General features: G+C 38.8%; 1 protein-coding gene across 3 annotated transcripts in view; it reads left to right on the top strand.

The window, feature by feature from the left end:
* The window catches only part of ca5a (carbonic anhydrase Va), a 63,525-nt gene that overhangs the window by 13,338 nt on the left and 34,561 nt on the right, over positions 1-15,626 (top strand). For all 3 annotated transcript variants that reach the window (XM_073070177.1, XM_073070175.1, XM_073070176.1), the window contains exons 2-3: positions 3,547-3,988; positions 4,283-4,477. In XM_073070177.1, the coding sequence (XP_072926278.1) occupies positions 3,871-3,988; positions 4,283-4,477 (313 nt within the window). In that variant the 5' untranslated portion in view covers positions 3,547-3,870. The remainder of the gene's footprint in view (positions 1-3,546; positions 3,989-4,282; positions 4,478-15,626) is intronic.

The raw sequence follows: 15,626 nt of genomic DNA, 5'->3' as shown, positions 1-15,626 counted from the left end.
AATTATAAAACAAAGATAGAAGGTAAAAAGAGATGGTGCAGATTTGAATAGGGGAATTATATGTAAAATCAGCTACAAAAGAAATAGAGTAAAGAAGATTTGTTTCAAATGGAAAGAAAACAAGACTGGTAAATTTAAATTTCAATGAAATTTATCTTAAAGTTAATAATTAAAAGTAATTGGATTTCATACTTACGGTAATCAATTTTTAGTGCCAGCAATTTTAAGTAGCAGTATTTTTTGCATCATTTATAGGATACTTAATCTTTGAAATTACTTAGCTTAATGTTCCTTACTAAGTTTAATTCAGAATCAGGTTTATTATCACTAGCATGTGTCGTGAAATTTGTTAACTTAGCAGCAGTAGTACAATGCAATACGTGATAGTATAGAAAGAAAAAAAAGTAAATCAATTACAGTAGATTAAAAATAGTGCAAAACAGAAATAACATTTTTTTTAAAAAGTGAGGTTGTGTTCATGGGTTCAATGTTCATTTTGGAATCATATGGCAGAAGGAAAGAAGCTGTTCCTGAATCGCTGAGTGGGTGGCTTTTGGATCTCCTTCCTGATGGTAACAGGGCATATCCTGGGTGATACGAGTCCTTAATAATGGACACCACCTTTCCGAGGCACCGCTCCTTGAAGATGTCTTGGGTACTTTCCTCCTTATATCCCTAAAGTATGGGGTTAGGAGGTTGATTAGCTATAAATAACCACAGTGCGTAGGTAATTGATGGAATGTAAGATTAGTTTAAAGACGCCAAGCAGGCGGACTATATGACTTTGTGAGTGTCTGTGATTAAAAAATGTTTTAATGATTCAAAGAAAGGGTCCAGCGTAGGAGGAAATGAAATGTGAAGGATGGTGGAGATTAAATAAGAAAAAGGAATCAGGTAAAAGAGGGTGAAGATATGGTATTTAGTGAATACTTAAATAGTACTTCTGAAGATCTGTAAAAGAGGAACACATATGAAATCAGTAAAATGATTCTTACAGGTAGTTTCCTATTGTGTTAAGAACATAGTGTTAAGACTGGGTCATACACTGATTGAGGTTGTGACATCTTTAATCCATGACCTCACCCGACCTGCTTGCATTTACTTTATCTATACCCATTCATATCAAATTTCCCCTGCTAGTTGCTCTAGCAGACTGGGTGAAGGGGAATTCTAAGGGATACTGCAGATATGTTCAGAACAAAAGGATTGCAAGGGACAAATTTGATCCTTGGAAGACCAAAATGGTAATCCGTATGTGGAGCCAAAACAGATGAAGATTTTAAATGAATTCTTTGCATCTTTATTTACTCGAGAGATGGATACAGATTCTGTAGAAGTGAGGCAAAGCAGCATCAACTTTATGGACCCTGTACAGATTACAGAGGAAGGGGGTGTTTCCTACCCTGGGGCAAATCAGGGTGGATAAATCCCCAGGGCCTTGTGTGGTGTTCCCTTGGACACTGAGGGAGGCAAGTACAGAAACTTCCAGGTCCCTAGCAGAGATATTTAAAACATCCTCACCAACAGGAGAGGTACCAGAGGTCTGGAGGACAGCCAATGTTGTTTCTGCATTTTTTTTTTAAAGTAAACAAAAACCAGGAAATTATAGGCAGATGAGTCTGACATCGGTTGTGGAAAGTTATAGGAAGGTATTGTAATGGATTGAATATGTAAGTATTTGGATAGAGACTGACTGATTAAGGTTAGTCAGCATGGCTTCGTGCATGGTATCATGTCTAACAGATCTTGGAGTTCTTCGAAGAAGTTACCAGTAAAGTGGATGTTTTTACATGGACTTTAGCAAGGCATTTGACAAGGTCCCACATGGGAGGCTGGTCAAAAAGGTTCAGTCGCTCGGCATTGAGGATGAGGTAGTAAATTGTCTGACGCTGGCTGTGTGAGAGAAGCCGAAGAGTGATAGGGGGTTGCCTCTCTGACTGGAGGCCTGTGACTAGTGGTGTGCCGCAAGTATCAGTGCTGGGTCCTTTGATTCTCATCTGTGTCAATGATCTGGATGATAATGTGGTTAACTGGATCAGTAAATTTGCAGATGACATGAAGATTAGGGGTGTAGTGGATAGTGAGGAAGACCATCGTGGCTTGCAGAGGGATATGCATCTGCTGGGAAAATGGGCTGAAAATGGCAGATGGCATGTAATTCAGACAAGTGTGAGGTTTTGCACTTCAGTAGGACCAATCAGGGTAGGTCTTACACAGTAAAAGGTAAGGCACAGAGTGTGGTAGAACAAAGGGATCTAGGAATACAGGTTCATAATTCAATGAAAGTGGCATCACAGATAATTAGGGTCATAAAGAAAGCTTTTGGCACATAGGCCTTCATAAATCAATGTATTGAGCACTGAGGATGGAGATGTTATGTTGAAATTGTACAAGACATTGATTAGGCCTAATTTAGAGTATTGTGAGAAGTTTTGGTCAGGAAAGATGTAAACAAGGTTGAAAGTGTACAAAGAAAATTTACGAGAATGTTGCTGGGTCCAGAGTACCTGAATTTTAAGGGACGATTGAATAGGTTAGGACTGTATTCTTTAGAACATAGAATTATGGGAGGAGATTTGATAGAAGTATACAAAATTATGAAGAGTATAGATAGGGTAAATGCAAGCAAAATAAAACATTCTAGATGATACATCTAGATGACAAAATACAACAGACCCTGCTCCAATCCCTGCGGCACTCCACTAGTAAGTCAGGGAGGCAACCATCTACTTGCACTCTCTGGCTTCTCACGCAAAGCCAGTGTTTAATCCCATTTACTATTCTATAATTATTTTATCACAGTTTTCATTCTGTTGTTGGGTTACTGAGTATGTCTTCAAGAAGATGAATCTCAGGGTTGTATATGGTGATATATATGTACTTTGATAATAAATTTACTTTGAACTTTGATCTACATTATATAATATCTAGTTGTCATGTTTAAAAGGGGAGAATCAAAATATGTTCATAGACAAGAAAGTAAAACAAATAAATAAACATATGTTGGAGTCTAACAATCAGAAAATGCTGGAAGAACTCAGGTGGTCATGCATCATTTGTGGAAAAAGAAACCAGTTATCCTTTTGGGTCAGAAACCTTAAAAAATATTATTAATGATTAGACTTATTTAATTGGTTGAGGCAGAATTGTAAGTATTTCATAACCACCCAATTCTGTCGTGTGAATTGTTAACAGCAAGTTGACAATTCTGGTCCACAAATAAGATGTTTACTAAAGCACAAGGCTAAGAAAACAGCCTTGGATGACAGCTTACACGCTCACCTTTGATAGTTGTAAATTCATGACCCAATCCAGATGTTTAGTAGTTCAGTTATGCTGACACTCAGTTGTACAAAGGATGGCTCTCTAGCAGATCTTACGTTAAGTTTAGTCATCCATCAAGTTTTTGGCACAATGCAGTATTGACTGCATTGCAATACGTATTCACTGTGGACTAGTTAACAAACATCAACATAATTTCGCCTTCATTGCTCTTAGCGGTTTGTTTACTTTAATGAAATTCATATTGCTTTTAATTGCTTTCAGGCTACATGAAGTCATCGACAACAAATGTTACCCTCTTTTTCCCGGCGACGAAAGACCTTTATGTTGAAATTTAAGGGCTTCGTAATTCGATTCGCTGAGGGAGGAGCGCATGCGCCGTGTTATCTCGATAAACATGAATGGGTGGGTTCATGTGACAGAAGCAGTATAGCCGGGAGATGAAACACGAAACCAATAGAAGCGCAAAATATTTTGCAATAGATATATTCCTGCACAAACCGGTTGTATCAGTTAAAATTCTGCTTTGACTATTTCGAATCAGATTTCCATCCGTTTTGCACTGAATTGTAGCAGCGTTGAACCAAAATGGGTTTTTCTTTCAAGTCAATTTTTGCTTTTGCAAAACGATGCCCAATAAGGCATATCTGGATCCCGATTAGAAATTGCAATCTTGCTTCTTGCACCCGGAACACAAAACCAAGAGGTAAGCACTCACCTTAGCATTTCTATCATTTTACGTTTGCAATTAATTGTCTTCAGGTTACAGTAGGTAAATATTGTTTTCATGTTAAATCATTATTCAGTTGGTTTCTAATTTTAACATGGTCTTTATAATAAATTGAACTGACCCAAAGCCTGGATTTAAACCTCCTTAAGTTCATCGCATTTGTTTTATCGTAAAATCTGTGTATCTTCAGCGCTTTTGTTTGATATGTTTACCAAACTTATTTGATCTCTGCCGTTGTCGTCATCTTTAATGTTTCATATTTCTTTCCAGAACAAGATTGGCAGAATTGCACATTTGCCTCAAATGGAACCCGACAGTCTCCTATTAACTTAAGCTCTGACAGGAGTGTGTACGACCCGCAACTGAAACCTTTAGAGATCTCCTATGACCCCAGTAGTTGTCTTCTACTCAGGAACAACGGCTACTTTTTCCAGGTAGAATTTGAAGACTCAAAAGACAACTCAGGTATGGGAAACTACCTATATTGGTCGTCTTGAGTTGTTAATGTGTAAAAATAGTTCCGTTGAATGCAAAGATCAGAGTTTTAGGGTAAAATTGCAAAGAATATAATCTGTCATTCTATTAAAGTTCATGCATTTGAAATGTTAAGATAGCCCTTCCTCACATTTATTGCCAAACTTTTTGAGAGTTCCCGGTTTTTTTATTTGTCATTCCCAAGCAGATTCTGGATATAAAATATGCTATTTATGTCTTAATGTAGTCAGTTTAAAAAATATTAGAGGAAATTACATTAGCAAAATTAATTACTAGAATTTACCATTGCAACATTTCAGATCACTTCAGCAAATTTAAAGATACTATCTCATTTGAAGTTGGTATATTTGTATTTAAGTGTATTTGAAATTCTTAATTTTGAAGAATTGTCAGATTGTGCAGGCAGTGAATGATTAAAATGTTTCAAAATCCCTTTACAGGGTTATGTATCTTTGTCTGAACTGTTGAGATTATTTTTCCAAAATGTATTACATAATTTGTTTATTACATAAATAGTTAAAGGAAATCAGTGTCTGGTTAGCTTGCTTGTAGAACCATACAAAATGCTAGAGGAATTCAGCATATCAGACAGCATCTATAGAAATTAATAAATACCGGTAGTTAATATTTCAGGCCAAGACATCTTTTAATTGTTTTGTAATTCATTTTTTTTCCATGTTTTTTAACTGCTTAGTTTGGGTAGGTTTCAAGTTTATACTTGTGCAACTTGTTTGAAGGAGCATTGGACTTATTTCAAGAGTCGTTGTAACTGGCACAAAGTAACAATGCTAATAGCCCCCGGCTGTATCTTCCTAATTGGTTATTTTGAAGAAATGCCATTATTAGTGGAAGGGTGATACCATTTTCACAGTTTAGAGTTTTTAACTAAACTGATACCGAAGTCAACTACTCAAATATGTGACTTTAATTGTATCTTAACTGTACATGTTATCCCTGGACTACAAGTCAAGTCAAGTTAACTTTTTTTGTCATTTTGACCATAACTGCTGGTACAGTGCATAGCAAAATGTGACAACGTTTTTCAGGACCATGGTTTACATGACACAGTACAAAAAACTAGATTGAACTACTTAATAAAAAAAAACAAAGAGAAAGCTATACTAGACTACAAACCTACACTGGACTGCATAAAGTGCACAAAAACAGTGCAGGCATTACAATAAATAATAAACAGGACAGTAGGGCAAGGTGTCAGTCCAGGCTTCGGGTATTGAGGAGTCTGATAGCTTGGGGGAAGAAACTGTTATATAGTCTGGTCGTGAGAACCCGAATGCTTCGGAGCCTTTTCCCAGACGGCAGGAGGGAGAAGAGATTGTATGAGGGGTGCATGGGGTCCTTCATAATGCTGTTTCCTTTGCGGATGCAGCGTGTAGTGTAAATGTCTGTGATGGCGGGAAGAGAGACCCTGATGATCTTCTCAGCTGACCTCACTATCCGCTGCAGGGTCTTGCGATCCGAGATGGTGCAATTTCCGAACCAGGCAGTGATGCAGCTGCTCAGGATGCTCTCAATAAAACCCGTATAGAATGTGATGAGGATGGGGGTGGGAGATGGACTTTTCTCAGCCTTCGCAAAAAGTAGAGATGCTGCTGGGCTTTCTTTCCTATGGAGCTGGTGTTGAGGGACCAGGTGAGATTCTCTGTCAGGTGAACACCAAGAAATTTCGTGCTCTTTACGATCTCTACCGAGGAGCCGTCAATGTTCAGTGGGGAGTGGTTGCTCCGTGCCCTCCTGAAGTCAACAACCATCTCTTTTGTTCACATTAAGAGACAGGTTGTTGGCTCTGCACCAGTCCATTAGCCACTGCACCTCCTCTCCGTAAGCAGGCTCGTCATTCTTGCTGATGAGACCCACCACGGTCGTGTCATCGGTGAACTTGATGATATGGTTCGAGTTGTGTGTTGCAGCACAGTCGTGGGTCCGCAGAGTGAACAGCAGTGGACTGAGCACGCAACCCTGGGGAGCCCCCGTGCTCAGTGTGATGATGTTGGAGATGTTGCTCCCAATCCGGACTGACTGAGGTCTCCCAGTCAGGAAGTCTAGGATCCAGTTGCAGAGGGAGGTGTTCAGGCCCAATAGGCTCAGCTTTCCAATCAGTTTCTGAGGGATGATTGTGTTGAATGCTGAACTAAAGTCTATGAACAGCATCCGAACCAGGTCTTTTTTGTCCAAATGAGTTAGGGCAGGTGGAGGGTGGTGGCAATGGCATCATCTGTTGAGCGGTAGGGACGGTAAGCAAACTGCAGGGGGTCCAGTGAGGGGTGCAGCAGGGTCTTGATATGCCTCATAACGAGCCTCTCGAAACACTTCATGATGATGGATGTAAGTGCAACGGGACGGTAGTCATTTAGGCAGGACACTGAAGACCTCTTCAGCACAGGGACAATGGTGGCGGCCTTGAAGCACATTGGAATGGTGGCGCTGCTCAGGGCGATGTTGAAGATGTCAGTGAGAACATCTGCTAGCTGGTCTGCACATCCTCTGAGCACTCTACCAGGAATGTTGTCTGGTTCAGCAGCCTTCCGTGGGTTGACCCTGCACAGGGTTCTTCTCACGTCGGCCACGGAGAGATACAGCACCTGGTCATTCATAGGAGAGGTGGACTTCCTCGCCGCCACGTCATTTTCCGCCTCAAACCGGGCGTAGAAGTTATTCAGTGCATTTGGGAGGGAGGCATCACCTGCACAGACAGGTGATGTTGTCTTGTAATTGGTGATGTCCTGGATGCCCTTCCACGTGCGCCGCATGTCGCCGCTGTCCTGGAGGTAACTGTGGATTAGCTGGGCATGTGCACGCTTTGCCCCTCTGATGGCTCAGGACAGTTTGGCCCTTGCTGTTGTTAAAGCTGCCTTGTCACCTGATCTGAAGGCGGAGTCACGGGACCTCAGCAGCGCACGCACCTCTGCGGTCATCCATGGCTTCTGATTGGCACGTATAGTGATGGTCTTGGACAGAGTAACATCATCAATGTACTTGCTGATGTAGCTGGTCACTGATGCTGTGTACTCCTCTAAGTTGGTAGAGTCGCCATTGGTTGCAGCCTCCCTGAACATGTGCCAGTAGGTATTCTCAAAGCAGTCTTGAAGAGCAGAGATGGCTTCTGCTGGCCAGGTTTTCACCTGCTTCTGAACTGGTCTGGAGTGCCTGACGAGCGGTCTGTATGCTGGGATTAGCATAACAAAGGTGTGGTCTGAGTATCCGAGGTGGGGGCGAGGCTCTGCCGGTACACGTCGGGGATGTTTGTGTAAACCAGGTCCAATGCGTTCTCCCCCCTCGTTGCAAAGTCCACATACTGATGGAATTTGGGGAGCACTGACATAAGGTTTGCATGGTTAAAATCACCGGTGACAATAAACAGACCATCAGGGTGTGCGTTCTGCAGTTCGCTAATAGCCCCGTACAGTTCACAGAGCACCTCCTTAGCATTAGCGCTGGGGGGAATGTAGACACCGAATATAAGGACAGAGGTGTATTCCCGTGGCAAATAAAATGGTCTGCTTCGAACTGCCACAAACTCCACTAACGATGAGCAGTGTCTGGAAACCAGCACAGAGTTATTACACCATTCCATGTCGATGTAAACACACACACCACCACCGCGAGGCTTACCATGCCTGACTTAAGGACTCTCCTACATTACCTGAAATTTGAAAATTCAGTATTCATGCCATTGGATTGTAAGCCATCCAAGCAGATGAGGTGTTGTTAGACTATTCAGTTTAGGAACCCTCAAGTCCAGACTCGCACTTTATTCACAATACCTGTGAATGCAGAAGAATATTAAAATTATTTTTGCAAGCTTAAACAGTTATTTCTTAAAGTAGAACAGGTTTTGCAACATGCTTATTTCTAATGCGAGCATATTTACAAACAGATTTTGTGCAAAACTACTAATCAATGCATTGATTGCATGATCTTTATTACATCAGCTGTGAAGGATTGCTTTTTCTGTAACTTGTGTTGTGCCCAAAGAGTATTTTTATCTAACCTAGCAATATAAGGTTGGGATAACCCCATTGACAACCCCTATTCTCCAACTTGTGGTGATGGACATAGGATCAAAGAAAGTACCTCTTTCAAAGTAGCTTTAATATCACAGAGTAGCCATTCACATAAAAGAACTCAAAGTTCAAAGTAAATTTATAATCAAAGTGCTTATATATCACCATATAGAACCCTGAGATTCATTTTTTTTCATGCATACTCAATAAATCCATAATGGAATAAATTTACATTTAATCTTTTAAACATTGTACAGAATGTCGAATGTTTAGATTTGAACACTGTTTAATTTTTGTTTTGCAGTGGTGTGAGAAAGTCGCATTTCAAAAAATTAGATTTGGAGGAATAGATTGTTAAATCACTAATTTGTGCATAACCCCATTTAAGAAAAAGTAATTGGATGTTTGTGTAATTTAGCATGATATTTCCAAACATTTTACAGTAGAGCCATTTATAAGTACTTTAGATTCATATTGTTTTTGTGTTGTTTAGTTTGATTTTTGTCGTAAGAGCATGTAACAGTACATGTAGTGAATGTGCAGTGGATCACTGAGAGTAACTTGGACATTGCTGCATTAAGATACACATACAGAATTGAATGTCACAATTGATTTAATGGAGTACTAATAGAAAACACTCATTTTGCCATTATTATCACCCAAAATGTAGGTACATATACCGTAATTATACGGTAGGTACATATAAATTTATGGGCCAATTAATATACAGGATTATATTTACGTATTTTAGAGTCCTTCACAAACTACTATGAATATGGTTAACAAAATTTAGACTTCTATTTTTAAATTCAGGGTTTCTCTATGCATGTTCAATCATCCTATTTTTGTGCTGTAAGTAATAAAGCTGGACATAGCTAAATTTGTGGTCAAAAATATGTAATGAGTTGAATGTTCTTAAATTACATGTGTTTAGTAATTACAGTACTGTGCAAGTGTCTTATGCACAGAAATATAGCTAGGATGCCTAAGACTTTTGCACAGTACTGTAGTAATTTCATGTGTTGTACTACAGTGCTGTTGCAAAAAATAAACTAATTTATGCCGTGAGTAATGATAAAACTGACTCTGATATGGGTCTTTATTGTGAACTGAGACTGGGAATGGGGCAGAGAGAGGGCAATCGTGGTTGGGAAAATGGGGATGGAGTGGAAGTGCCAGCAAGACATTCTATATTAATCAATAAACCAAATGTTTGGAATCAAGATACCTTGCCTGGTGTCTCAGGTTTGGGTGTGTCTGCAACCGCACCATCCCACACCCAGCATTCCTATGCTACCTGTCCCACGCCTGGCATTCCTCTGCCACCTATCCCTCATCCCTCCCGCAGCGCTTCGCCCTTGCCATTCTTAATGTCGTTTGTTCCCACCAGATTTTACAAATTATTATCTCTGCACTACGTTGATAAATACACTACAGTGCAAAGTCTTAGGAACCCTAGGCTTAAGACTAAGACTTTTTGCACAATACTGTACATTTCAGAATTTGCTTTGTACTTGAAAAGGCTAAATGGCACAATGTTTTCAAGTATTTGCTGTTGCTGAAATTGTGTTTTTTTAAACCACTAATCTCATCATTTAAAGTCAGTCTTCTGTCGATTTAATTTTGTGCCCATACCTTATCCTTAATCACAAACCTGAGTATTATTTCAAAATAGCCATTCATAATTGGCTTAATACTGAATTGGCATAATTCAAATTTGACAGGAATCACATTTTGATTCCTCAAGAGCTGGTAGAATTGTCATTCTTCCAAATAATTACAAGTCAAATTCACAACTTTTTTTTAATATTCTCTTACTGTTGTAATAAAGCAAGGTATTTTTATACAATTTGCTTGTGACTTTAATTCATCATTCCTGTCCTACTCTAATCTATGCCTTTGGCCCTTTGCACTATTGCAACAAAATCCAGTGCAAGCTTGAGAAACATAATCTGATGATCAACATTGAACAGTTTCAGATTACTGGCTTTTCCAGTTTGTATCAGGACAGGCCAGTACTAATAACATTTTACTACTTAATATCTTCAGGAAATTATTAAGTTGTGTAAAATGGCCTGTTTCCATGTTAAACAACTCTGTTATTATACAACACACACAAAATGCTGGTGGAACGCAGCAGGCCAGACAGCATCTATGGGGAGAAGCACTGTTGATGTTTCGGGCCAAGACCTGACGTCGACAGTGCTTCTCCCTATAGATGCTGCCTGGCCTGCTGCGTTCCACCAGCATTTTGCGTGTGTTGCTTAAATTTCCAGCATCTGCAGATTTCCTTGTGTCTGTTATTATACACTAAGTGGCCACTTTATTAGGTACTTCCTGTACCTAACGAAGTGGCCACTGAGTGCATGTTCGTGATCATCTGCTGTTGTAGTCCATCCACTTCATGGTTCAACATGTTGTGCATTCAGAGATGTTCTTCTGCACGCTACTGTTGTATGATTATTTGAGTTACTGTTGCCTTTCTGTCAGCTTGAATCAGTCTGGTCATTAGCATCAGACCTTTCCTATTAACAAGGCATTTTCACCTACAGAATTGCTGCTCACTGGATTTTGTTTTTGTTTTTCGCAGTATAAGCTGTAAACTCTAGAGACTGCAGTCTAAGAAAATCTCATGAGATCTGTGGTTTCTGAGATACTTAAACCACTGCATCTGGCACCACAATCATTCCACGGTCAAAGTAACTTAAGTAACATTTGTTCCCCATTCTGGGGTTGGGTATGAACAACAACTTAACCTCGTAACCATAGCTGCATGCTTTGGTGCATTGAGTTGCTGCCACTTGAATAACTGATTAGATATTTACATTAACAAGCAGGTGTACCTAATAAAGTGACCACTAAGTGTATAAGTTCACAACTTATTCATGAAGTTTAATTATCAATGTGTTTATTGATTATAGTTCTATAATTATGAAACACTTCATGCCTACATCATGAATCTATCAGAGTTCAGGACTTCTGTGTTTATATGGTTCATTATCAAATGTAACTTGAATTATGGATTTTGCTCTCAAATATTTGTCCTGCTCATTTTAATGATTAACTTAGGATGGCACAATTATGTAAACAACTTGCGATATGAATAATTAACTTGTATGTGTACTTGGTTGAAAAAGATGTTATCAGAGCATATGAGTTCGTAACATTAACGCTGTGTCATTGACAAATTGACCAAGCTACATGATGACGTTAGTGTGATTTTTGCCAGCTGTATCTGTGTGAGAATCTGGCCAAGGTTATCTGGTGGTAATTATGGCCAGTTGCTTTGGTTTCATCAGCGTAATATGTCCTTTATAGAATTTGGAGATTGGACATCAATTTCTCTCTTCAAAGCAAATGTCAACACTTTCCAAAAACTATCAACTTTTCTGAATTTTGACTGTTGAGTGCAAATGAAAACTTCAATTACGCTGAAATTTGTATAGGTTTTCAAGACAACTTGCTCCCATTTTTGAACATTCAGATTAGAGAAATAATTTCATGTGAAACTAATTGATTTAAACTCTAGTTGTTGTCTTAAGAACTCTAGACTATGTATGCAGTTAGCTGATAAGATATTACATTTTTTTGTGGGGCATTGTGCTTTGAGGTACATGACGATAATTATTGTTTAATTCCAAGATGGAAGATTAGTATTTATAACCATATGACAATTACAGCATGGAAACAGGCCATCTCGGCCCTTATAGTCCGTGCCAAACGCTTACTCTCACCTTGTCCCACTGCCCTTCACTCAGCCCATAACCCTCCATTCCTTTCCTGTCCATATACCTATCCAATTTTTTTTAAATGACAATATCGAACCTGCCTCTACCACTTCTACTGGAAGCTCGTTCCACACAGCTACCACTCTCTGAGTAAAGAAATTCCCCCTCGTGTTACCCCTAAACTTTTTTCCCCTAACTCTCAACTCATGTCCTCTTGTTTGAATCTCTTCTACTCTCAATGGAAGAAGTCTTATCCACATCAACTCTATCTATCCCCTCTCATAGTTTTAAATACCTCTATCAAGTCCCCCCTCAACCTTCTATGCTCCAAAGAATAAAGACCTAACTTGTTCAACCTTTCTCTGTAACTTAGGTGTTGAAACCCAGGTAACATTCTAGTAAATCTCCTCTGTACTCTCTCTATTTTGTTGACATCTTTCCTGTAATTCGGTGACCAGAACTGTACACAATACTCCAAATTTGGCCTTACCAATGCCTTGTACAATTTCAATATTACATCCCAACCCCTATACGCAATGTTCTGATTTATAAAGGCCAACATACCAAAAGCTTTCTTCACCACCCTATCCACATGAGATTCCACCTTCAGAGAACTATGTACCATTATTCCTAGATCACTTTGTTCTACTGCATTCTTCAATGCCCTACCATTTACCATGTATGTCCTATTTTGACTAGTCCTACCAAAATGTAGTACCTTACTTATCAGCATTAAGCTCCATCTGCCATCTTTCAGCCCACTCTTCTAACTGGCCTAAATCTCCCTGCAAGCTTTGAAAACCTACTTCATTGTCCACAACGCCACCTACCTTAGTATCATCTGCATACTTACTAGTTCAAAAGACAATTAAGAGACAACAGTTGTCTGGTATTACATATGACCTAGAGTTGGTATGTAGGGTGGATTTTATTCTTCAAAGGACTGGATTGTTTATTTGATTTTGTGGAAATGTTATCTTTACTATATTTGAAGACATTACTTACACAGAAAGTTTAACTATTCTGAACCTTATTCCTTTATTAGACTAAACAAAGCCAAAGCTCTGAGGTGTTGCTGGGTTCCTGGAAATTACATACTTTGGGAGGACATGATCAATAATGAGTCTATCACTTGTATGCAAATTTACCATTTGTCAGGAAGCAATAATTTAGCTCACACCAGTATAAACTTAGATTAAAATTGTACTGACAAAACATTTTAAACTATAATGAACAAAATAAAGAAAAAGAGCCCCTTGCATGTATATTAGTCTAACTGTGCACGAGAGATTCAAACAAGAGGACATGAGTTGAGAGTTAGGGAACAAAAGTTTAGGGGTAACATGAGGGGGAATTTCTTTACTCAGAGAGTGCTAGCTGTGTGGAACGAGCTTCCAGTAGAAGTGATAGAAGCAGGTTCGGTATTGTCATTTAAAGTAAAATTGGACAGGTATATGGACAGGAAAGGAATGGAGGGTTATGAGCTGAGTGCATGTCAGTGGGACTAGGTGAGAGTAAGCATTCGGCATGGACTAGAAGGGCCAAAATGGCCTGTTTCTGTGCTATAATTGTTATATGGTTAAAATTGTTGGATGTCGTTGCATTATCAATGCAGTTTGCTTCACTTCGTTTACTTATGATACCGAACAATTCTGCCTGAAAACACAGTTCATGCAAAAACATAAATAAATATCCACTCCAAGGACAAGGCAACAAACATTTTCTAAGGTTGTGTGATAATTAAGTAATTTAAAGTTATCTGTACGTTCTTTGAGACCATTGTCTGCCTGAAGATTTTCTGACAGAAGTATCTGTCATTCCAAATTGAGTGTTTCACCATGTTCACTTTTGTTATCTGTGTCCATTCTTTCATCTTTCTCCTTCTTCTTCCAAAATTCCTGCCTCTCCCCAGAAAATGGTAACCCCCCCCCCCCCCCCCAAATCTCTCTAGATTATTCCAGGGCATCTTATTAGACAAAGTGTTAACAAGACAACTCCTATTGGCTATTACAACAAGCCTAACTTAATCAACTGATGAAAATCTACAGAAAATAAAATAATCAACAGCATAACTGTATTAATACAATAAAGCATAGTCTTAAACCAATGTATTACATGTGCATTTGTATTATCTGTGCAGTAAACACCAAAAATTCCCAAATATGTATATGTAAAAATTAAGCAATTTTAGGTAGACATAAAGCAATTTGGAATTGTACTGCTATAAAATTTGACAGTGTAGATTCCGAATAATCCTCCTTTTTATCACATTGTTGATCGAATCCTTTCACCTCTGTTTCCTACATTGTGCTTCATGCTGATGTCGACTCCTTCACCCAGTGTTTCTTCTTGATCTATTTATATAATTTCCACTGAGTAGCTTTATTTGTATTAATGCTAGCAAATGTTGAAAGGAGCAACACACACAATTAGAATTTAGAAAGTCAGGTAGTCTCTGTGGAGAGGAATAAATGGTTAGCATTTTGAGCCATGACCTGTCATCATGAGTCTTGATGAAGAGTCTTATCCTGAAACGTTGACTTTTAATCCTCTCCATGGATGCTGCCTGACCTGCTGTGTTCCTCCAGCATTTTGTGTGTGATGCTCTTGATTTCCAGTTTTTGTAGATTCGCTTGTGTTTATTATATGTTGAAAGGATGTTTCTTGCATTTCCTCTGTAGTTCTGTCTACCTGGCCTTGAGGGTACTGGCAAAAGTAACAACATAAAAAATGAATCTCATCAAAGGTTACGGATAGGACATTGGCGCAAAGCAGATTAACAATCTAATCGTTGGTTACCAGCACAAAGACAAAATTGATGTCTTGCCTTTTTGGGCTGGTAGAAAACTAAACTTTTCATTCTGCCAGTAATCTCCATACTGATTGATTGGATGTTTATTCCCCACATGGTGGCTGAAACACTGCAAACAAAATGAAATGTTTGCCACATTTAATTTTAATGAAGAGGAGAAAGCTGCTACCTTTTAATGGATGGTCAGCTTTTGTTTAATTAAACTATGAAATCAATGCATATGGGAATGACATCCCTTATACTTCAAAACCATCAACCTCAAATCCATTACTCTGCGTGGGAAGACTATTCTCAACGATAAACCTTTTTGTATTTAATATTTGTACTATGTTCATATATCATATGTCTATGTAGAGATAAAGAGTGCCCAATCAATACTAAGATCCACCCATATTTTTCCCTTGGATATGTATTGTGCTTCCATTTTAAATCCGTGCCACTGGTCCTTGCTTTACAACTATTGGAACAATATTTCACTATTTACCTGTTATCAACAATTTCTGGACATCATGAACATCTCCATCAAATCTCTTTTCAACCTGTTTCTCCCAGGAGAA

This window comes from Hemitrygon akajei, chromosome 17 (assembly GCF_048418815.1).
Source record: "Hemitrygon akajei chromosome 17, sHemAka1.3, whole genome shotgun sequence".
NCBI classification, from domain to species: Eukaryota; Metazoa; Chordata; class Chondrichthyes; order Myliobatiformes; family Dasyatidae; genus Hemitrygon; species Hemitrygon akajei.
The sequence above is the reverse complement of the archived record's forward strand: the minus strand, read 5'-3'. Positions and strand labels throughout refer to the sequence as shown.